Genomic DNA, 25,167 nt, shown 5'->3' with positions numbered 1-25,167 from the left:
ATGGGTGAAAATGCACAGAAGACAGAATTTAACCCAATTAGTAGCCAATAGGTCAGCTAAATGAATATCTTAAATAAAAAAAGTGAGAGGATAGAGCTGTTTCACATTAATTATTTCATAGTTTATTTTATGATTCACTGTTGACCTTCCTCTTCAGTTCAACAACATTCACCTGATTCATGATGATCTCACCTCCTCTACCCAACACAACATCTAGTTGTGTCACAGTACCATGATACGGTAAGCCATGTGTATAAGAGTTTAGCTGTGTTGCATGCTCCGAAGGAGACCATAAGTCCATAACCTGTGTTATTGGCTTCTTCACGCACTCCACCAGAATGGTGTTTACACACAGTCCATCTAGGCTGCAGCCTAAAGGCCTGGACCAAAAAAATTTAAAATATTTTTTTTAATGCTGTGATGTAGGCCTCTTCTAATCATAATAGACACGCGCATAATTACCTTGTATGGAATTGCTTGGAAGAAATTTTCAGTGGACAGCTGATATGAATTAAGCCACCACATCTCTTGAACCTCATGCTCCCTCACAACAAATTCCTAGTAATGTTTCAGCTGCCAAAAGTCACTGACTTTAAAAAGAATGGTTAAGAGATTTTGGCAGTTTTAAATGAGCTAAATTTTAACCATATTTTTTCTGTACCTCAGTTCATCCAAACTGTAACCCATAACTGATCTGGATTCTTGAACTCTTGAAGCTGGTGAAAACCATTTTAAAAAATTAGACATGTTAATGAGATACTGTGGGGGAGTGTGGAAGATGTCTTATGATCAACAGCATCTCTCAGACAGCTCTCCGACTGTTGATGTCATAACAACCACACAATCACCGTGGGATTTTTCACCTGAAATTAAAAAGCCTAATAATAATAATAATAATAATAATAATAATAATAATATTGAGGAGACACTGAGTTGCAGATGAGCATAACATAAAGACTGTTATACAAATGACATTTCAGCTCTGGACCAAAAGGCCTTGTTCTAAGGAAGAAAACACACACACACACACACACACACACACACACACACACACACACACACACACACACACACTCGAGATTACTGTCTCTGGTTGCTGAGGCCATGTACAGCAACTGCACATGCTGGGAGAAGAAATTTGTGGGTGGTGAGGGGGTAAGGAGGAGGCTGGGGGTCAATGAGTGGAAGGGATAGGGGAAGGTGCAAAGCTGCCTGTGGGAGCAGGCAGGGACATGGTGGGGACAGGATAGGACTGCTAGGTGCAGTAAGGACACTGGGTGGAGGGGGTGGGGGAAAGGAGTAGAGGAGTGGAAAAAGAGTAGTGGGTGCACTGGTGGAATAAAGGCTGTATAGTGCTGGAGTGGGAAGAGGGAAGGGGATAGCTGGGTGATGGACAGGGAGTACCAAAGGTGCTATGCTGCCTGTAAGAGCAGGCAGGGACATGGTGGGTACAGGGTAGGTGCAGTCAGGACATTGGGTGAAGGAGGGGGGTGGGAGGGGGGAAGAGCAGGAAGAGACAGAAGTAGGATATAAAAAGAGTAGTGGGTGCACTGATGGAACATAGTGCTGGAGTGGGAGCAGGGAAGAACTTGGGTGACGGTCAGGGTCTAGGAAAGGTGGAGGCCGAGGGAGGGGGAGAGGGGAAGGTAATGGGAAAGTAGTCTATATTGCAAGAAGAATTCCTACCTGTGCACTTCAGAAAAGCTGGTGTTAAAGAAGGATCCAGGTGGCACATGCTGTGGAACAGGTCATGCTCACATAGAAAGCAGCACAGTGGTTGCAGCTTATTTTGTGTATCACATGACTGCTTTCACAAGTAGCATTACCTTTGATGGGATAGGTGATGCCTGTGACCGGACTGCATAGGTAATGGTGGAGGGATATATCCTGCATCAATGTGTGTTACAGGTATGTGGGCTATGAGGCAAGCAGTTTGGAGCAGGGCTGGAGTAACAATGCATAAGAATATTGTGTACATTCAGTGGACAGTGGAATACTACTGTGGAAAGGGTGCGAAGGATATTCTGCATTTCGGAGCATGATGAGAGTTAGTAGAAACCCTGGCAGTTGCTCCATTCCTGGGTCATACTGAGTCACAAGGGGAGTGCTCCTTTGTGGCTATGCAGTGAAAATGTGGGAGTTGGTAGGTGACTGGAGGGACAAGGCATGAGAGATCTGTTTCTGTAGCTAGGGAAGGCAATTTCAGCCTGTGAAGGCTTCAGTGGGACCCTTGGCATATTAGGAAAGGGACTGCTCGTCACTACAGATGCAATGGCCATGGATGGCTAGACTGTATGGAAGGGACTTCTTTGTATGGAATGGGAGGCACAGCTGTCGAAATGGACAGGTTTGGCAGGTTTGAGACGGACAGACATACTGATGTACCAGTTTTTGAGATGGAGGTCTACATCAAGGAAGGCAGTTTGTTGGGTTGAGGAGGACTAGGTGAAGCAAGTGAGGAGAAAGTGTGATGTTCTAGGAGAATGAGAATATATGTGTCCTAAGCAGTGGCATCTCATGAATGAATAGAGTGAGTATGCCAAACTGAGGAGCAGGAGGGGGGACAAGCACACAGACTTTCACGGGAAGTGCAGTGCTGAGGGGGAGAGTACTGAAAATGTGTTTTGTTTGTGACCATCATCTGCTATGCTCAAAAATTTCACAGGGATGAACACATTTTGCTCAGCGATCACCTACCATAGCGAGTACAGCAAACTGTAATAAAAGTACTAGCTTAAAAAACGATGTGTTGCACAATAAGTCTTTTTTGTGTATTTTGCACTTTTTAATGACCATTTCAAAAACTATATCAGCTGGTGTGGCTATTATGAACGGACAGTAGTCACAGGTTCCACTATAATCTATTGTTTTGTACATCAGAAACTCTGAAGATGTAGCATTCAGCTGTTCCTGTCACAATGCCCCTAACACTATAATTGACTCCTGTACCACCACTGCAGACTCTGCAAAGATGTGGTGAGTTCTTAGCAACAATACTGCTACTTCTCCTTGCTCCTGCAGTGCCTGTTACTTCGTTGCCTTGTTATAAACTGTTTAGTAATTCCACTTTTAATTTGTTGTCATTAACTACTATGTTGCTATTTTTTGTGTTAGAAGTAACATTGACAAAAATGATTTTACAAGAAAATCTAATATTAGCCTCTTTTATGAAATTTATTACTCGCATCCTGTAATTAAACTGTTTAGCAAGCTTCCTTTTAAATATGTTTTTTGAACTGCAAAAGAATTTTAAGTTCATTTAGTCGATAAGAATACTGAATGGTAAATTCTTTTAGCAAATAACACCATTTTGAAAAGAAGTTAGAAGACACACACTTTGAGAACTGGCAGCTACTTTCAAAAGTAGTGACTTATACATCCCCAGTAGCAATTTGTTGCAATATCATTTCAACAAAAGTGTTTAAACATTTGACAGTATTTTCCACATCTGTAAAAATATAAAGAGAAATGAAAATTGGGTACGAACACATTGGTGATTTATGTTGACAAAGTCACATTTTTTTAGAAGTAATTACAACCTTTTGAACACTGATGTAATGGTTTGCAAAGTTTTTTTGAATGTTTGAGAGCTAAAGAATGACTTTCCTGGAAATTACAAATAGTGAAAACATTACAGTCTTAGGCCCTTCTAATTTTGGCACCATTTAGGCAGCCTTGTTAGTACCTTTCAGACTTGTTGGAGGTAACAAGAATAGAAGCTGGTCTCTAGAGCAGCGTCAGCCACACTTACATCTATATTACCGGGATGGTCACAGACAATGGCTGATTTTGAAAATAACAATATCATTACTGAGTAAGCCATACATAATGTAGAATGATACACAAGTTGTTAATCATAATGTAGATTTGTTCTTCAGACTGATACAGGTTTGCTTGTAAGTAGACTTAAGTCATTCAGTATTTCCTGTGACTGCAGGGTTTCCACAAATTTCCCCACGTGAAATTCCCTAATATTTCCCTGATTTCCAGACAAGTTTTAGCATTTTTTCCTGACAAATTTTGAGATCTCAAGAGTAAGTCGGCAGTTGAAAATCTGTCTTTGGACCTACAGTACAAGAAACAATAGTGCAAACGAGGAAATATCTATAAACAAGAAAAACTTGCAAACAGATGGTGTTTCCTGATGTGAGCAAAAATCTTAAGTGCTAACATCATCTTTTGTGATGAACTGTTTTTAGATGGAGAAAGCCAGCCAAATGGTGTATATGTTTCATTAAAACCACTAATGTTATTTTATTTCAACAGAACAAAAATTTGGTGACAAAAATCCGCATTTCTTTGGAGTTGCACGACATATTTAAAATACCTCCACTGATTTCAAAATATGTCTCTTGAAAGAAGTGTATCAGGTGGCAAAGAATTGTGCAAAGCAACACTGTAGGTGACTGCCAATAAAATGTTGGTTCTAATATATTCTTTATTGTCGGTTATTACTCACTGTTATTACGCCACACATAAACAGACCCAGCCTGCGGGCAAATCGGTAAGAGCAGATCTGACAGGCAGGGTCTGCACATTAGTGGAAACAGAATGGCTTCAGATCAGCAGGCCTGATCCATTACAGATACCTGTAGAAATTACATGAGGTTTTGGCCTGTCACTGAAGTCCACTCGTGTGGCCAGCTATTCAGAAGTTACAGATAGCATGTTGATGAAATGAGACCGCAGTGATCAATCCAAGAAACAGATAACTTGTTCAAATACTCTGAGAATGAAGAGTAATGACGACAGCTACCAGCTCAGCATGAAGATGATTGCTGAGCCACAGACAGCATCTAAAAAAAGACAATCACACTCTCACAACAAAATTTTCAGCCATAGCTTTTGTCAGAAAATGAGAGCGCATACACACATTCACACAGTCACAACTCATGCAAACCGGGTGCTGCGTCTACAGTCTCTGAGAATCAGATCCAAACAAACCACTCTTCATGCCTCCCTGCCTCTTGTCGGCAGCTGCTAGGCTAGTGGCAAAAAGTCGTGACACCACTGACAACAAATTGAGGGGATGATGGGAAGGGGAGAAGCAGTAGTAATGAGGGAGTAGGGAAGCAGCACATGTACTCAGCTGTACCTAGCCAGCGACTATGCATCACACCTCAGGAAACAAACCATTTCATCTACTGAGAAGATTTTTCCAGTGGTTCTTTTTTGTTTTAGTTTTTTCATATTATTCTGATATTTCCCTGATTTTCCTGACTTTGAAATTCCTTGATTTACAGAACCTGTGGCAACCCTGGACTGTGTGTTTCTTAGATTGATTGTTTTAAATGCTGAGAAAGAGTTTTCCACTAAGACTTATATCATGGAATTGTCAAAATCAAATATGATAATTTACATACTTCATTGAACCCTGAAATCGGGCCATTCTTGTTAATACTAATGGAAGTACCTCATACATATTCTTTGAAAAGAACTTGGGTGAACAGTACAGCACAATAAGGTCCTTTTTCAAAGCAATATAGTCCAAGAATGGTCCACAAATTGATGACAGTTCATGTAAAAGTTGATCAAGAAATTTTTACTTGTAAATTTCATAATTCTGAGAGTAAAGAGATCAATTGATTCAAAATATTGATGATGATAAATGCCCATTTCTGAGTCATTTGAATGCAGTCTCTTCACTCTCTTTTTACAACATCCTTTCATTTTTCCCTCTCCTTCCCTCTTTCCTGACGAAGCAACTGCCAGTTGCGAAAGCTCGTAATTCTGTGTGTGTGTTTGTGTGTTTTGTTCATGTGCCTGTCTGCCGGCGCTTTCCCGCTTGGTAAGTCTTGGAATCTTTGTTTTTAATATATTTTTCCCATGTGGAAGATGTGTGTGTGTGTGTGTGTGTGTGTGTGTGTGTGTGTGTGTGTGTGTGTGTGTGTGTGTGTTTCCTGCCAAATTGCAAATGTTCTAAAATCGTCTTTATCTTCTTGCTGCAATACACAACATCATAGTTTTTCATGTGCAGTATGTTATACAAGACAGCTGTGTAACTGAACAGCTTTCAAAATATTTCCAGCAAGAAGACTGACTGAAAATTGTGCACAAAAACCAAAATACACTAAGACTTCACCACTGCATCATTGTCCCAGTTATCACTGTTATTTGTAACTCTGTCAAAGAATTGTAGGGTTTTAACTTGTGTTCTTCAATTGTATAGACCAACTGGGATGAGAAGTTCCACCTAACAGGTGAGTGATGGAAAACTTTCTCTGAACAAGTTCCTGTAATGCACAACTTCTTTTAGAACAGAATAAATGAAGAAATACCATTCATAATTTGCAAAAATATTTTACATTCCTTAATATTAAAGATGCTTTATTGCAAAACCAAATTCAATACAGGGGCATATATCTTGACAAAACCTTACTCTGCAGGCTCATACTCAGTACTGAAGCTCCACTAAATGACTGGTTAACCAACTTCTCTGCAATGGCAAATTCATCAACTGCGTATTCATCTTGAGCAAACAAATCATTAGTGGTTCTGCCTGCACTGTCATCAGTAAAACCAAAGAATTTTTCATTCACACTATCTTTATGAACATAACGCAGAATTATTGACAGTTGCAATTTACACAGTATGTCAGAAGTTTTGCCAAGCATTATGGTTACAAAGGCTGCCAATTTTATTTCTTGTTTCAGTGATTCCTTAGCTATCTCAGAAATAATTTCATTTTGTATGGCTGTGAAAGTTCATTGAAATACTGTAGATGTACTCTAATGTGCCTCTAACAACGGTCATAGTTTTTCAAAACAGTTAGTAATTCCATGTAATTTACTTTGTTAATAGTAGCATCCAACTAATGTCCTCAAAATGGGAGCTCTTATTTTGCTATATAACACACTGCATCAATGAGTCTCTTCAAATTTTCCCTGTTTCTTTCAACTTGTTTGATGTGCTGCCTAATATCATTTCAGTGCTGCTCATTTAGCATAATGTCAACTCTGTCCTTCACAAACATTTTGAAATGCAAAAGCGACAGAGAGATTTTGGGGGTTTTGAATGCCTTTGTTGCCCAATTCACAGTTGATTTACATCTGAAAACCCATGTTTATTCATCGCCAATATTGCTCTGGAAAACAGAAAACATGGCCAACAGAAAAGTTTATTTGAATCGGGATAACCCATCAACCAATCAACACTTCCATACTGTGAAACAGAAAAATGTCTAGTGTAATGTTCTTGTTTGCCCTTATACTCAGAAACTATTTTAGGTAATTGTGGCTTCAGCCTACCTTTTGTAACTCCTTCCAATTTTTCTTGAACAGTTCTCACGGAAAATGGTTTCCTAGCAAGTGTTTCTTAGTTACATTTACCTCAATTGTCAGTTCTGAACAAAACCCCTAAAAACATCACAAAGTTGGAAACAAAATCCTACACCATATTTTAGGTTATTACAAACATCTACAGTTAAAGAAATAAAAAATGAAAACAACATTGGGAACGTTTCTGAACACACAACACTGATGTGTGAAAGCGTCATTGGCAGTAGAGGTGAGCAGCGTGGTGCCTTCCCCACACATCAGTGACAAGTTGCAGCCCCCTCCTGAAAACTAAGTGGGCACACTCCCTCCCATACCTCCCCTCCTGCCCACAATTCCTACACAATGTGTGCAGCCATGCCACAGAATGCTTCCCCCTCCACAAAGCTCAGCTTAGCTGCTGGTGGACAACATTCCCTCAGTTCCCCCGAGTCAGATCGGAAGAGGGCTGTCATCCAGCAGCACACAGAGCATGTGTCTGAGCTCATTTTCTGGCACAGATTGCGGCAGTCAAACTCATTTTCAGTAACAGCAGAATGCATTGCTGTTTGTTCCATGTTCCTCTTCTAAATACTTTCTACAGATTTCAAGAATAAAAGTATTCGTAATATGGGAAAATTTTGAAAAGGCTTGCAGTGCACAGCTAGCACATATTGAGTAAACGCCAGTGGTCCTCACCCTCAATCCATGTATGAATGTGTCATCAATGAATCTGAATCACATAAGGGCTGTGGGATTCTGAGTGGTTACGAAGGATACCTCTAGATGGGCCGAGAATAGGTTAGCACAGGATGGCGCCATGTGGTTGCCCATCACTGAACCGCTGATCTGTTTCTAAATTATGCATTCAAAGGTGAAGTAATTGACAGTTGGTCATGGTGAAAAGGAAGGAGGTTGTGGATCTGGAGGTAGTCGAGTGTTGGGAAAGGTACTGTTCAATAGCAGCATGACCATGGGCATTAGGGATGTTAGTGAAGAGGGAGGTGGCATCAATAGTGATGAGCACGGAACTCTGTGATAAAGGAATTGGAACTGGAACTGTGTACAGTCAGTAAAAGAATTAGGGTACATTATCGGTATTCATTCCGAGGCACCCAAGAACATGGTGGAACACGAGAATGAGAATATCTGTGCAAAGGAGAGGTGTGACCTGGCAGCAAATGGACGAAGAAAAGTGGTGGGCAGACCGAGCCAAATGGAGAGGACTCGTCAGCATCCAGACCCGGCAGTAGCTGGAGCAGAATCCGGATACAACAACAACGTTATGGGTAATAGGCTTAAGGTGTTAGCCAGAAGAGCAGAGATTCTCAAGTGTAGGAGGGAGAGGGGGCTGCATAGTTACCAACCACAATGAGGCATCCTGTGTGGATGGGTATATGGACTTCAGGAAACATATAGAAGGTATGAGTGGAGGGTGTGGTATGTGTGAGGATAGAGAGATACTCTGGGGAGAGGTTCTGAGATGGCTCTATGGATTTGATGAGTGACACTGGAGATCCTGTTGGATATCTGAAATGGGGTCACTGTGGCAGGGTTTGTAGGTGGACAAATCTGACAGCTGGTGGAGTCCCTCCACCTGGCAATAACCATGGTTCAAACCCACAGTTGTGGAGCCCTTGTTGGCAGGTAGAATTATAAAGTCACAGGCATCACTCATCCCATCAAAGGCACAGCTACTGGTGAAAGTAGTCATATGACCTACAAACTAAGCTGCAGCCACTGTGCTGCTTTCTATTTGATCATGACAACAACCAACAAGTTGTCTGTCCGCATGATTGCTCACCAACAAACAGTGGCCAAGAGGCAGTTGGACCACCCGTTGCTGAAAAAGCTGCCAAACATAACACACTTTGCTTCAATGGCTGCTTCCCAGACTTTACTGCTTGGAACCTTCCTATCAACACCAGATTTTCCAAATTGCACAGGTGGGAATCCTCCATGCAACATCTCCTACATTCCTGTAATCCCCCTGACCTCAACCTTTGCTAGTTCCTGTCCTTTGCCCACCTATCCCCTTCCCTTCTCCCACTCCTGCACAATACAGCCTTCTGTTCCACCAACACATCTACTATTCTTTTTCTCCTCCTATACTTCTCTCCTTTACCACTCTCCCCCCCCCCCCCCTTTCCATCCGACCCCTCAAACATCACGACAGCACCTAGCAGCCTTACCCTGTTCCCCCTATGCCCCTGCCTGATCTTGCAAGCAGCACTATGGTTTCTTCCACCCCTACCCTGCTATCTCTTCCCCTCCCCATCCCAGCTTTCTCATAACTCCCACCATCTGCAGTTGCTGTACAAGGCCCGGCCACAGTGGCCAGAGACAACGGTCTTGAGTGTGTGATTTGTGCTTGTGTGAATGTGCAAGTGTTTGTCAAAATAGTTCACAGATGAACAAACCGTTTCTGGGATAATGCAATAAAAGAAGCAATATAGATAAAAGATATGTGACACCACTCTTAATAAGGATGGCAGCTTACAGATTAACAAGTCTGGGGACCCAGCCATCAGATATAGCAGGTGCGCTTTGAAAATATTACCTCTCAAGGAAATGGACTAAGCATGAGTGACAACATGGGCAATGGCTTGGCTGTAATGGAATCAGTAACTATACGACAGTCACCAGTTGACAATGGCAAAGGAGTACTCCTTAGAATGCTCATGGGTATTTAACCACTTGACGTGGTTGGAAGCTCAAGAACATTTTGTGTTTGCTTATAGTTACAATAGTTTATTTTTGTAATTGAAATACTGATTTATCCATGGACATGTTCTCAACTTTTGCACTTTGTTTAAAAAAAGTGTAGTTAACCATAGAGATGTTAATAAGTTGACCTGAATACTTTGATGATGTAGTGTTTCAATTTTTTGTTTTAATTTTATCAGCTACTTGAATCAAATTTTATTCAATTTAATAATAAACCTTAAATGCTGTGTTGCAGGTTAGTTTAAAATATATATGCTTAAAGGGTCACATTAATAACAGACAATAACTATACAAAATCTACAATGAACTACTGGAATATGCACCATGATGAGTAAAATTATTTATTTTATTTAGGAGATTGTTTTGCTTGAGGCCACAAAGAAGCATCCTGGACAGTCTCTTCAAATTGTGCAACATATTACTAATCACCATTCATTCTGTTTTCAAGACAATATACTCTACTAACCTCAAAGGGTATCGCTCTACAAGAACTCGTGTCGCTTCAGTAAGGCTCTGCACAGCTGCACTTAAGGCAGACAACAGACCTTCACGAAGACCTGGTAGTGTGTGCCATCGTCGTGTCAGGCTTGGTAGAGATGAATTTTCTAGTCGATCAACAGAACTACCTGTTACAGAGCTGCAACAAAATAAAAACTGAGAATTTCAAAGTAATTTTCTTCCTTCTGCTACCGAAAGAAAGATAAACACTAAAAATTATTTTCTAAGAGGAAACAAATGTGTGAGTTGCTTTTAAAATATTCTCTTTGAAAAATTATTTGTAGCCTGCCAGTATTAGATTGAGGAATGAGGTAATAAGTCATTTGATTCTTCAACACAGCAGTTGTGCAACTCAAAATTGTGTTGCTCAACCTATCTGACAAATTGTTTATGCATGCTGAAAATATTAATGGTACTATTACACTTCCTCGGGGCACTCTCACTATTACATTTGATTCTATGGAACATTTGTCGTCCTGTATGACAAACTGGATTCTATTAGACGAATATTCCGTGAGCCATTCACGTACTTGTGATGATACTCTGTATGATTTGATCTCGGTTAGCAGTCAACGATGTGGCACAGGATCCACCATATTACGGAAATAAAGGAAGTCACAATTTACCTGGTCACCTGTATCTGTTTTTTGCAAGATCTTGTGTGTGAATACTGTGTTTCACACAAATGTTTTTCTACTTAATTTATATTGATTCTTTGAGAAGAGCTTGTTTCTTCCATAAATGTCTCAATGTTTGACCTTAGAATATGCTCTAGAGGCATGCTACATACAAACAATGTAATTTGTTGGGGTGTGACATGTTTATGCTATGAAATAACATATTCTACTTTCACCTACTTAGGTTGACAAAAATGTTTATGGAAACTGAAAATGTAGTTTAGGTAGTTATTAAGTGTGGAACATCCTACGGTGCACGTCCTTGTGTCATATGTGCAGATGGATGCAAAAGGAAGTCATCTCAACAAGGTCTGATAGCGAATGTGTGCTTACGCTTTGGCAAGTATGGCTTGTGGTTTCCGTACTAGGGAATGCTGCAATTAACCTAGGCCTAGGGCTACACTAAAGATTAGTCTGTTGCCACAACCAAGCATGCAGGAGTGGAGGGGGGGGGGGAGGAGGGGGGGGGGGAGCTTATTCATCCTCCAACATCACATTTCCCAACAGTTTACCACCACAAATAGTATTAAAAGATGTGTTCCGGAGAGATCTTTAATACAGCATATGTTAGCTTTGTTGCAAGCTTAATGTTTTTGGTATTTTTATTTCTAAACTTCACAGATTTGTGCACTCGAACCATAGTGTTTGAGTTTGCATGACAAATCATTGATTTTTCCATGATGTCACAGGCCTTATGCTGTGATTGACTGACATGAGCAACCGAGCAACTGCCACGGTAATTTACATGCCATATCTACATTTATGTATTACTAAAACTAAACTCCAGCCAAACAGGTCTTGCAAGGCCCAACGGTACTGACCAGCCGCCATGTCATCCTCAGCTCACAGGTGTCACTGGATGCAGATATGGAGGGGCACACCGTCAGGACACCACTCTCCAGGCCGTATGTCTGTTTACAAGACCGGAGCTGCTACTTCTCAATCAAGTAGATCCTCAGTTTGCCTCACAAGGATTGAGTGCACCCTGCTTGCCAACAGCTCTTGGCAGACAGGATGGTCACACATCCAAGTGCTAGCCCAGCTCGACAGCATTTAACTTCGGTGATCAGACGGGAACTTGTGTTACCACAGCGGCCACGTCGTTGGCTATGTATTACACAAATATGAATTTTAAGTGATACAATGCACACGACCACCCATCTGCATCATACATTGCTCTGTTAAAATAGTGTGTACACCCTGCCTGGATTTACAAGTTTCTGTTCTTGATTCAAGTTTACATCTGGTCTGGGTGCACCAAATTCCTTCACTATCATACTAACCATATGTTCCATAATTTTACCTAATAAACTGCATTCTGAATTCATACTGTGTTGTGTTTGAACTTGTGATATGTTGCTGTTATTTGCAAGAACATAAAACTCACTAAATTCATGTGTAACACACTCACAAAAAGAAAATTGCTAGTAATGCATCTTACTGCAGTCAGCAAGCTAGGAAACTAAAGTAAAACAGGGAATTTTCACATACAGGGTATATTTCATGTAAAATTTTTGAAAACATTATCAGTGATCTTTAAAATTAAAATTTAAAGATTAAAAACAGTCTTGATCACAATTTTTTATTTTTATTGGAGTGACTGGTTTCGATTCTATTAAGGAACCATCTTCAGACTCCAGAATGGTGGGTGGACTTCATGGTGCAAGTTGCGCCAACCCTTGATGCTGGAATAAGTTATTCCATCCACTGTTACGGAGTCTCAAGATGGTTCTTAAATAGAATTGAAACTGGTCACGCCAATAAAAATAAAAAGTTGCAATCAAGACTGTTTTTAATCTTTAAATTATAATTCGTGTGCTTCTCCTCAAACCATTCACGAGGGGTGGGGGGAGCCGGGAGGGGGGGGGGGGGGGGCTAAAACTGTGCACGTCGGTAGGACACCCTTAGACTGAATCACCAGTCTTCAGGATGCCCATAAGAGCTGTACTCTGAGGAAGCCATGCCCCAAACCTGTCTCCTGTACAGAGCTAGCGGCGATTCCAGGTGCAGCCTTAAAACTGGCTACTACCCGATCGAAAAACATTGCTTGATTTCACATATCGACAGTTCCAAAAACATATAATTTAAGACTGTCTGCAAATTATGGGAAACACGTTCTAAAACTTTAAATTCTGTAATAAGTTATTTATTTTTATATATATTTAGGGGTGACTCCACTTCAGAACCTCTAATTACGAGCCGCGCCAGTGCTTTGGTGTAACGACTTGGCGATGCTTTAGAATTCGAGGGAAAAGTGGTGCTGGCAAGAAAGTGAATGATGGAAGAAGTGATGACTCGTGATGAGAACTGTCATTCATGCTCTAATCCCAAAGTATTACATACATACTATGATCTACTGTGAATTACAAGTTATGAACCATCTCCATTGCCTGCAATTGTAAAGTAAATATACAGCGGAAACTTTGCCATTATAATACAGAAGAGTTACTGCAAACTGAATTATATCATTTCAGTAACTGCAATAGATCAGAGCTCTCTTTCAACATCTGCTCCAACTTCAAAAAGAGAAGTCACAAGGCACAGTTTAATGGCGCTGTGTAGCAAGTCCTCTCAAGCAATTAAGTCCAAGAAAGGCAACCACAAATTACTTGTAAGGTAAAGCTGGCACGCTCATGCCACCAGGTGAGAGATCAGACATGGAGTACACCCAAAAATGTCTGTAACATTCTATGATTATAATTCTGTGCAACCAATACATTACCTTGTTGCAAACTGGACCGATCTGTGCTGCTTTGCTGGTCATAAGAGAGTATTTGCAGTGGGACTGAATCTTAGTAAATATGAGCTAAGAAAGAAGCTAGGTCTGTGGCGTTGTTGTTGTTGTTGTTGTTGTTTTTGTCGTCGTCATAGTCGTCTTCAGTTTGAAGAATGGTTTGATGCACATCTCCACACTAGCCCATCCTTTGAAAGTTTTCTCATCTCTGCATAACCACTGCAACCTGTAACCATTTGAACCTGCTTACTACATTCAAGCCTTGGTCTCCCTCCACAATTTTTAGCTGCTTCATTTCCTTCAATCATTAAGTTGAGGTTTCCTTGATGCCTGATAATGCATTTTATCAAGCAAACCCTTTTTTAATGAAGTTTTGCCAAAAATTTCTTTTTTCCTTTATCCAATACAGTTACTGTTTGAGCTAGTCATCTAATCTTCAACATTAACAATGTAAAGAAAAGAAAGATTACTACTTACCATAAAAAGGATCTGTTAAGTTGCAGACAGGGACAATTAAAAGACAGTTACACGTCAGCTTTCAGGCACAGCCTTAGTCAGAAAGAGACATATGTGCACATTCATTCACACAAGCAAGTACACCTCACACACACATGGCTGCCAGATTGGACCAGAATGACAAGGTGTGGAGATGGCGATCATTGCTTGTGTGAATGAATGTGTGTGTGTTTCTTTTTCTGGTAAAGGCTGTGGCCCAAAGGTAACATGTAAGTGTCTTAACTGTGCCTGTTAGCAACTTCACATGTCATCTTCATGGTATACAGCAATCTATCTTTTTCTTACACTGTTAATATTCCAACCTGTAGTTTCCACTGTTTAATCTTCAACAGCTGTCTGTAGCACCACATTTCAAAAGTATCTATTCACTTCTTGTCTGTACTACTTATTGTCCATGTTCACTTTTGTATAAGACTACACTTTACAGAAATATCTCCAGCAAAAACTTCCTAAAACTTAAATTTACATTCAGTTTTACTAACTTCTCTTTTTCATAAAAAAAACTATTCTTGCAATTGTCAATCAGCATTTTATATCCTCTCTACTTTGGCATTGTCAGTTATTTTGCTGCCCAAATAACAAGACTAATCTACTATTTTCATGGTGTGTTCAATGTAAAATCTAACTGCAATTCCATCATGCCGTGGTAGATTTAGTTGTTTTTCAATACCGGAGGGGTTAAAATTGAAATCACTCATCTGTACATCTGTGCAGTGACCAAACATTGGTGAAGTACCATCATCTTGAATGAAGACATATTCAAATGCAGAATTTAAAATTTCTGCTTTCTGTCCACTCTCCTCAATTTAGATACCACAGGGATCCAAGAGAGATTGAGTGAAAGGTTTGAATCCATTCACTGACTTTATGTATGATCACAACTTCCTAGGATTTTCTGATAAATCATCAGCATATGACTGAAAAAATACTGCTGCCTTTATGCACTGCTCTTCTCACATTGCACAAGTTGCTATCAACTTTTCTGCTTCTTCATCCTTGCAATCTCTCTTATTGTGAGACTGTAATACAATATGATTTTCAAATTTTCTTTAAAAGATAAATTAAACCAGGATGGATCTTTGCTGTCTTTTAGTACTTTACTTGCAAAGTACTTATGCATACCATGATTTATAGCATCTTTCAACTTAAACCCCAATTTTACTGCATTCCCCAGATCTGACTCAAATATTCTTAATTCCTAGTTGACAGTGTCTTTCTATCAGTTCAGAATTTTCATATCTTGGAATCTTATTCAATGATCATTTTACAATCTACTCTCCACCGTCACAAGCTGGCTAATTCATTCTGCTTTAAATAGCATTTTTGCTCTGCATGGCATTCAGCTACAACTGATTGATCTGGTCAATACAGTTATCATATTTGGTGGGATGTGGCATACAGTAAATGTCCTGAAACCAAGGTCACCTTGCAGTGGTGACTGTGTATGTCTGATTTCTGTTGGCAGTCAGTACATCAGTTTCAGACTATGACTTTGCAACCAGCACCTGATTCTACTGGTTTTGGTGCTACAGTACTGCAGGATTGCAGATGGTTTTCTGGTCTCCCCATACATATCACTGATCCTCATTTGTTTTATGTAAAAAATGTGGATCAAAACTCAATCTTACTAAAGCTGTGTTTTCTAAACTTGTACTTACGCGGTTCTTATTTTGATTGCAAATGATTAGTATTGAAAATCCACCACTGGGAAAAAAATTGGTACACCTGGAAAGATAACGTCAATTTTGATTCTACTATGGCATATGCCATCTAGGATATAGTAGATGTAATGATAACAGCTTCAGCATTGTCCATCAACAGACAGCATAGTGGCATAGCTACCAGAGTGCCACCTGTATTTACTCTTTAAGAAGGAATGCTCACAGCTAGAAGACTCAGTGTGGTGCAAACATGTGAAGCAAACTGGAAAACATGCCACAGAGATGCACATGTTTCCTAAAGCCAGCTGAGCAAGTTTAGAAGGGTCACATTGTGGCCTTCCAAGTGACACAACAGTCCTTTTAGAGAGTTAGTACACAAGTTAGAGATGATGTATCAGTTGTGCAATGATGCTGGTATCAGTGGTCAATGAACATTCTCACACCCGTAGACGAGGATCTGGACTGGTATGCAGCACAGACACCTGCCAAGATCTTTATACTGTAAGGGCAGCAGAGGTAGATTGCGCAGCTACCACACACAGATAAGAGGGCTTGTCAGCCCAGAAGTGTCAACACAAATTGTTACAAACCAGTTATTAGCAGTTGGACTATGGGCACGCACATCTCTAGCCCGCTTTCCACTCATACCAGGGTTCAACTGGTGCCATCAGAGGATCGCTTGGAAGATGGTCTGGTGTATCGCTGTCATCAGTAATGAGAGAAGATTCTGCCTGCACGCAAGTGATGGTCATTTGCGCTTACGATGTAGACCTGGTGAGCGCTGTCTCACAGAATGCATCCGTGCCATACCAGGCCTTATGGTCTGGACTGCGATAAGCTACAACCCTTATTCACCTTTGGTGTTTCTGGAGGGGATGCTAACCAGTGCTTGGTATGTGTAGAATGTTTTTAAACCCGTTCTTTTGCCGTTTTTGCAACAGGAAGGTGATGGGTTGTTGCAACAGGGTAATAATCACCCACACACAGCCTGTAAAACCTAAATGCTCTGCACGGCATGCAGCAATTTCCCTGGCCAGCACAATCTCTGGACTTGTCTCCAATCATGCAGGTGTGGGATATGATGGGACAATACGCGACTTGTGCAACTCATTAACCAACAACTCTTACAGAACTATGTGAACAGGTTGAGCAGGCATGGCATAATGTATCCCAGGACAGTATTTGCCATCTGTACAATCAACTGGATCCCAGAGTCAGCGCTTGTCCTAATATTGGTGTTTCCATATGGGTTGATACCAAGTACTTCAGAACCAACTATACTATTGATCTGTAAATGTAATCATTTCATGAACAATGTAATCATTGTTGCAACGATAAATCTTGAGTGAATGGAAAACCATCAAAAGGGTGTACTATTTTTTTCCATCAGTGTAGCTCCTACTTTGTAAGTTATCATGTTAAGACAGCTTTCTTCATGCTACATGAACAAAGTGTCTCATTTAGCACAAGTCCACATGCACAGGTTTCCAAGACTAAGTCTGCTGTCTGCTCTTTGTGTCATATCCCAAAAGTGTAGTTTACTGTCTCTCTCTACCTCCACAGTAAAACTGATGTTTACAAGATTGCCAATAATTCATACGGATATGATAGCTGCTGACTGCATGAGCCCTCTGCTCACTACCTATTGGCTGACAAAATACTGGAGGTAACTTTGGATTTGAAAGTTGGACTCTGTGCAAACCATGTTCTAAACTCCACTGACAATACTGATGGCAGGAAAAAGGTTGTGCCATAACTACCTTGCTTGTACAAAATTGTTATTTAGGATGCCATCACATGTTGTTTCCTGCACACATATCTGGAATATACACCGACGAGACAGAAGTGACAGGATACCTCCTAATATCGTTTTGGACCTCCTTTTGTCCAGAGTAGTCCAACAATTTCACATGGCACGGACTCAACAAGTTGTTGGAAGTCACCTGCACAAATACTGAGCCATGTTGCCTCTATAGCTAAGCATAATTGCAAAAGTGTTGCCAGTGCCGGATTTTGGGCACAAACTGACCTCTCCATTATGTCCCATAAATGTTTGATGTGATTCACGTGGGTTGATTTGGGTGGCCAAATCATTCATTCAAATTGTCCAGAACATTCTTCAAATTACTCAAAAACTGTGGCTCAATGACATGGTGCATTGTCATCCATAAAAATTTCATCACTGAATGGCTACAAATGGTATCCAAGGAGTCAAACATAACCATTTCCAGTCAACGATTGGTTCAGTTGGATCACAGAACCCAGTCTATTCCATGTAAGTACAGTTCACACCATTCTGGAGTCACCAGCAACTCCCATGGTACACTGTTGACAACCTGGGACCATGGCTTTGTGGGGATCTACATGACACTTGAACTCTACCACATCAGCTCTTACCAACTGAAATTGGGATTCATCTAACCAGGCCATGGTTTTCCAGTCATCTAAAAGTCCCACGTACATGGTCACAAGCCCAGGAGAGGCACTTTAGATGATAACATACTATTAGCAAAGGTACTCGTGTCAATCGTCTGCTGCCATAGCCCATTAACACCACATTGTCCTCACAGATATGTTCAATGTTCATTCTATATTGACTTCCGTAATTCTTTCACGCAATGTCAGTTGTCTGTTAGCACCAGCAGCAAACACCACTGCTCTCGGTCATAAAGAGAAGGCTGTTGACACTGTGTTGTCTGTGGTGAGAAGTAATGCCGAAAATAAAGTATTCTCAGCAATTTCTTGACACTGTGGATCTTTGAATACTGAATTTCCTAACAATTTTCAAAACGGAATGTCCCATGTGTCTAGCCCCACTTATCATTCTGCATTCAAAGTCTCTGTTAATTCCAGTTGTGCAACCACAGTCACATTGGAAACTTTTTCACATGAACCACTGGAGTATAGGTGACAGCTGCACTAATGCACTGCCCTTTTGTATCTTGCACAGATGATACTACTACCAACTGTATATGTGCATATCATTAGCCCTTAACGAGTGTCATCTCAGTGCATGAGGGTACATGTTTACAATCTTCTGCAGTGATGCAAGTAATATAAGTGCATATATTTTCATGTGTGCATATTTCTGATTTTATTTCTTATTTGTTCTTGAAGCTGTTGTAACTTTTGGTATTGTTTTTATCACCAAGTACCTTGATAATGCTCAAGCAGGTGAAATTAGCTAACAGTTAAATCATTAAATACAGTGATTATTTCAAAAATAATACAGCCTATGCAGGAAAATGACTTCCCCCAAGAAAAACAGATGATAGGCTCCAATGATGTAGCTGTTAGTCCAAGTAGAGCCAGTGGAAGTTACACTGAAACTGGTACCTGAAAAATTTCCATCAGACATTACTAGTCCATTCTGCCACTATATATACAACATCATGTACTTCTAACAAAGCATTGTCAGATGACAGACAGTACTCCAATGTGTTTTCCACTGTCACTTGCAGGGGAAAATATATTTATGGGACATTTCAAAGATTTGGCACTAAGGTTGACTTCCCCCCATAAGAACATCAACATTTTATTAACGTGGCCTCATGGTGAAACAAAGTAGACAAGTTCCTTAATCATATGAACAGCATCCACACAAATATAAAATTTCTCTCTCGAGGTAGAGAGAAACCCTTGCTTATAACTGACTTGACTTGTACTTAAATGTGTGAAGTTTTCTTCAGATAATGCAAAACAGAGCTACCTAAACAAAACAGGACTGCCTAAACACATTCACTTACACAGAAAGAGTTATTTATGACATTAACCATTTGGAACCGTGATTAGAATGCCTAAAGCACGTGTTTAGAAAAAACAGCCATGGTAAGAGTGACACCTAGATCTGCATTCAAGTACAAACAAAGGAATAGCTCTGACATGCCCAGGACAGCCGAAAAACTGGCTGCAATTCTGGCTATTGTGGCAACATGTCCAGCAAATTAAGGTGCATACTGCAACAGCAGTGGCTGGAACCATTACTCTTGGTGCCAAAGGAGAGTGAACATACATGACTACTGGTAAATGACAACCACCAACTCATAATACGAAACCTCATGTAAGAAGTAACTGAATGCTGTGTGCAACACAAGTGCCACTTAAAACAGAGGGAATTAGATAGTTGGGTGTTGTGCAGATTGGTGGTGGCTTGGAGGCTAGTGGCTATATCTCTGTTATTCCTGTTCTGACTGTTCAGACAGTGTGTGTGTGTGTGTGTGGTGCTATCTTCAGACTACTAGTGCCCTTAGCTTTCAAATTTTACCAAATCAACCCTTGAAACACCCTAGAAGTTTCTCATGTTGTACTTATATGTAGGGAATGCCAAAACATCCTTGCAATCATTTTTTGTTTCCCTAACAACCAGGGATTAATTTCAGCTGGATCATGCCAGAATGATGTTGCAGCAACTTCCAGAGAATTTTCTTTTGTTAACTAAATGTAACAAGGCAGCTCTGGAGATTCAAAATAGTACACGTGTATTAAATTGCAACATAACTACAATTTGTTGCTGAGCCAGCATCAGTGAGCGTGACAAAGTGTGACCAATGTGATGTGATAGGCAGATGCGTGGGGTGAGGTAGTGTGTGTGTGTGTGTGTGTGTGTGTGTGTGTGTGTGTGTGTGTGTGTGTGTGTGTGTGTGTGTGTGTTTGTGTGTGAGTGTGTGTGTGTGTGTGTGTGGTATACCCAAGATAAGTTGAGTTTTGTTCCACTGTGATCAGTACGTACCACAAACGCAACACATATGACCACAACCAGTCTCCAGCTGTTTAGGTCAGGCTGCTCACAGTCTGGCCTCAGCAGCCAGGGAGTGTGGTCGTGTGTATGAGTCGCATTTGCATGAATGAGTGAGTGAGTGATTGATAGTATGGAATGTGTGTGTGTGTGTGTGTGTGTGTGTGTGTGTGTGTGGTGGGGGGGGGGGGGGGGGGAGGGCGGGGGGTTGTTGTATGTTCCTAATGAAGGCCTTGTTGTGAAAGCTCACTTTCTGACAGTCTCTTTGTTGTACCTATCTGTGACTCAGCATCTCCACTCAATGGTGAGTAACAACTATCGTTTTCATAATATTGTTATAAGTGACAACAGTAATTTTCTCTTGAGATCAAAACAGTAATTCATATTTGTCCTACAAATTTATGTTCAAGACAAATCAACTTTCAGGAAATTTGTGTAAGTGCTTCCCAAATGTAGACTAATTGTAAGTGGAGAAAAAATATGGAAAAGGAGACACTGAATGAACATTTCGATGGATTTGTTACTGTGGTACAGGCTCTGGAAGAAACCTACAACAACATATTTAGTGAACTAAATCATTCTGAATTTGATTTTGATATTTTTGCAACTACTTCTGCAGTGGACACTGAAAATGTCTCTCCTGAAATTCTATTTGAGCTCACTGATTTTCAGTGCGGTGCAGGAGAGGGAGAATATTCGCTAATCTAAAAGAATATTCTTCCTAAAGAGTTCTTGCAGTTGTTTGCAATAGCTGTTTGAATCTGCAGTATGTTGGGAATCAAATACATATGTGAAAGTGTGTTTTCAATTATTAAACTAATGAAATCAAAAGTTGGAGGTAGTCTCACTTGTGTTCTACTGACCAGAGTAATGGGTTTGGTGATCAGTAATATCATTCCAAATTCCATGATGCTAATGAAAGATTTTTTTGAAAATAAAAGTTAAGCGATGAAAAAAAGTTTCTTTCTTCATTGCGTGTAGCAGGCCTGCTTTGTACTTTACAATTCTATGTTTCTGTGTAGGATTAAATGAAACTTGTTAATACACGCTTAACAAACAGCATGTGTTCTTTGTTTATTACTGTGTGTGTGTGTGTGTGTGTGTGTGTGTGTGTGTGTGACCACGATATAGGAAAAGGTATTCAAACATTTCAAAACTGAACGGACTAAAACCCGTGTTTTGGGGGTAGCACAATGTTCTCACATGGTTGTAAACAATAAACTGGTAGGCAAGATTGCAGGAATTCTTTTTATTTCATGATTACTGGTTTCAGAGAAACTAAAGCCGCCACCAATGGATCTAGGGAGGACAGAAAACACTACAAAAGTGGGCTTGGATTTCCCTTTATCACACGCATACATATAAATTTAGGTACACATACAGGTTACGACATCAAGGCAGACAATGGTGATATTAATAGATGCCTATAACATGCAGGCCTTACAAAATTGTCATAAGTAGCACATAGGCGTCCAAGAGAGATGACATTATAAATGTTAAGTGTCTCCATCACACACAAGTGCAAGCTATGTACTACCGCAACTCCGGCTCTGTTCTTACTTTACAGGCTGCGCCGCGAGATGGCGCTAGCAGTAGAGACGCCAATGACTGTCACAGCTTGCGTCATAACAGGCTCTGCATGTGGTAACACTACGTCATTAGGGCTTGTACAGAATTCTGAGACTTCCGAGTTACTCAAGTACCCATCTAGTTTATAAACTATGATGCGGTAGGTGCGAAGCGTTCTATGTCGGGCAGACAGGAAGGTCATTTTTTACAAGTTTTCAAGAACACACAAACGCACATAACAAGACCGCATTTGGAGACCATGTGCGGGCCCCTAAGCATAAAGTGTTAGATATAGGCCGAGACATGGAGATTTTGCATAGGGCACCCCAAGGGAAAAAAGCTTCATATTTTAGAAAACGTTCAAATTTATAGAAACAAAAAAGATACCCTAACTTACTGCCTAATGATCAACTCTAATCTGCAGACCATAATTTCTTTAATATTTCTGACGAGGTCCTATAGAGCCCTTTAAGCAACCGTGAAGCATGGGAACACAGTCAACTCTTATGAATATGGGGAGAATGTCCTATTTTAGGGCGAAAGGCAAAGGTCCCGAGTTCGAGTCTCGGTTGGGCACACAGTTTTAATCTGCCAGGAAGTTTCACTTTTATAGTGTTTTCTGTCCTCCCAGATCCAATGACAGCGGCTTTAGTTTCGCCGAAACCAGTAATCATGGAATAAAAAGAATTAATGCGATCTTGGCTAACAGTTTATTGTTTCCACCAGGAGCAAGCAGGACAGCTGTAGCCCCTGGGACTCTCTTTCCCATGACGTAATCATGGTGGAAGTGTCCAGAATGAAATTTCGCTCTGCAGCAGAGTGTGCACTGATGTGAAACTTCCTGGCAGGCAAATGCTCTACTGACTGAGCAAAGGCAAAGATCTCATGTTTAAGTCCCAGTCCAGAATTCAGGTTTAACGCTTTAACTGCTCTGGACGTGTTAACGCGCGCACCTTTGTACCTGTTCCTGTGTGCTCTGAACATGTTTACGCGCGCCACCAGTCCTACAACCTGGTACTCTCAACATGTCTATGCGTAGACATGTTCAGAGTACCAGGTAGAAGCCAGCCTGGAAGTTTCAAGAAGCATGTGCATTTCACTCTCACAGAGTCTGTCTTGTCCTGTCTTTTCAAGTGAGCAGCTCATGTGCAGTGGTCTTTTCTTAAAAAGTTTGTATTTTATGATTTCTGTTTCTTCCCTTCACAGAGAGATGAAGTACACATTGCAAGTGTTACTGAGTATTTTTGTGGTCAGGTACAGGTACTCAGAGTATAGAGCCTAATACCATCTACAGTAGGTATTCTGTGAATTTTGTGCCTAATAATAACTGATGGACTATTGCTACATTTTAATTTTTGAGTACCGGATCTCTGATGCAGTTTGTAATGATTTCATACTGTGTGCTGTGTAAACAGGTGATGGAATAATAAACAAAAATATATAAACTGAATGCTTACATTTTCTTTCAGTTTATGCTGCTTTATTGTATTTTGGCCTCAAATTCTCTAAGCTGGAAAGTGAGACTTCTTATTGTGAGGCATGTTTTTCTCACCTCAGCCTTTTAAACATATGCCATGAAACTAAATAATTCTTTTAATAGAGCTGTTACTTACAACATGAAACCTCGTGCAATCAGCTCATTCTCCTGCAAACGTCTGAGTGCCTTCTTGGAAGTGGTCTGCAACTCCTGCAATGCTCTAACAAGTGCCGCCACGGACTGCAAGCAGCGTCTGTGATACCGTTCGCCTGCCAAGCGCACTGCAGCATACAGTAGTAGTGTAGAGATGCCTATTATAAGCAGTGGGCTCTTCAGTGTCCATGTAACTGCACCTACAAGCCCACCTAAAGGCAGCACATGCCAACTGCAACAATGCATTTAGTTAAAAATTTAATTTTAGCAGCAGAAAAAATAAACAGAACTTATTTGTGGAGGATGTTTTTTGCTGCTCATTTTTATCTGTGACCTATATTCCCAAGACATAAGCAAAGTAAATCAACCAATTTCATTTATAATTTATTCTATGAAGTTGGTACAGTCCAGACGTACACATACTGTACACATACAAAATAAAATTGAATTACCTGAAATTCCATATTTTCAACATACTAGTTACAAAACATCATATTCCTAAGCTATAAGTGTTGCTGAGCAGGGGAAGAGGCTGTGGGATATGTATGGGGCAATAAAGTGCAAAAACAGGAACAGAGCCTAATCAACACACATGTCCTGCATTCATATGCCACACAAAGGAATTAAAAAAAGGAACATAGCAACTTTAATGCATTGTTCCTTTTAATAAAGATGAAATATGCAGGAATGCACCAAAGTTTCCCAAACGTCTTTGCCCAAAAGTAGATATTTTATTGGTGCTTTGAACATTAGTACTCTTCTCACAGTTGGAAAACTGAAGCAAATAACATAGCAATGCAGAAACTAAGCAGCCAAGTTACAGAAATATTTGAAAAGAGATACATGAGCGAAAATCACTTTGAATAAGGAAACTATAGAATATCCAAAGAAAAACCAGTGATTTCTGACCTTAAGAAACAACTACAATTTCGTGTCGGATTTCCAGTCAGGATAAATGTAAATTCAATAAGGAACTTGACATCTCCTCCTGAAATAATTTCATTGTTAGCTGTCAAACCCAGAAACAAAGTCTCAGTGTAAAAACTGGCACAGAAGAGAAACACAGAAATACTGCTGGGTTATACCCCCCTCACAAATGAACCAATAGAGATAGTGATAGTGATACATTAACTGGCTTCTATTATACCTTTTATTTAAAATTGATGT

General features: G+C 40.3%; 1 protein-coding gene across 2 annotated transcripts in view; it reads right to left on the bottom strand.

Annotated features, from left to right (window-relative positions):
- The window catches only part of LOC126266595 (vezatin-like), a 102,169-nt gene that overhangs the window by 20,367 nt on the left and 56,635 nt on the right, over positions 1 to 25,167 (bottom strand). Inside the window, exons 5-6 of one of the 2 annotated variants that reach the window (XM_049970910.1) lie at positions 23,984 to 24,232; positions 10,447 to 10,617 (exon numbers count right to left, since the gene is read on the bottom strand). In XM_049970910.1, the coding sequence (XP_049826867.1) occupies positions 10,447 to 10,617; positions 23,984 to 24,232 (420 nt within the window). The remainder of the gene's footprint in view (positions 1 to 10,446; positions 10,618 to 23,983; positions 24,233 to 25,167) is intronic. The other variant, XM_049970911.1, reaches the window with a different exon arrangement.

This window comes from Schistocerca gregaria, chromosome 4, assembly GCF_023897955.1.
Source record: "Schistocerca gregaria isolate iqSchGreg1 chromosome 4, iqSchGreg1.2, whole genome shotgun sequence".
Lineage (NCBI taxonomy): Eukaryota > Metazoa > Arthropoda > Insecta > Orthoptera > Acrididae > Schistocerca > Schistocerca gregaria.
Note: the sequence above shows the minus strand (reverse complement) of the source record. Positions and strands in the feature narration are given on the sequence as shown.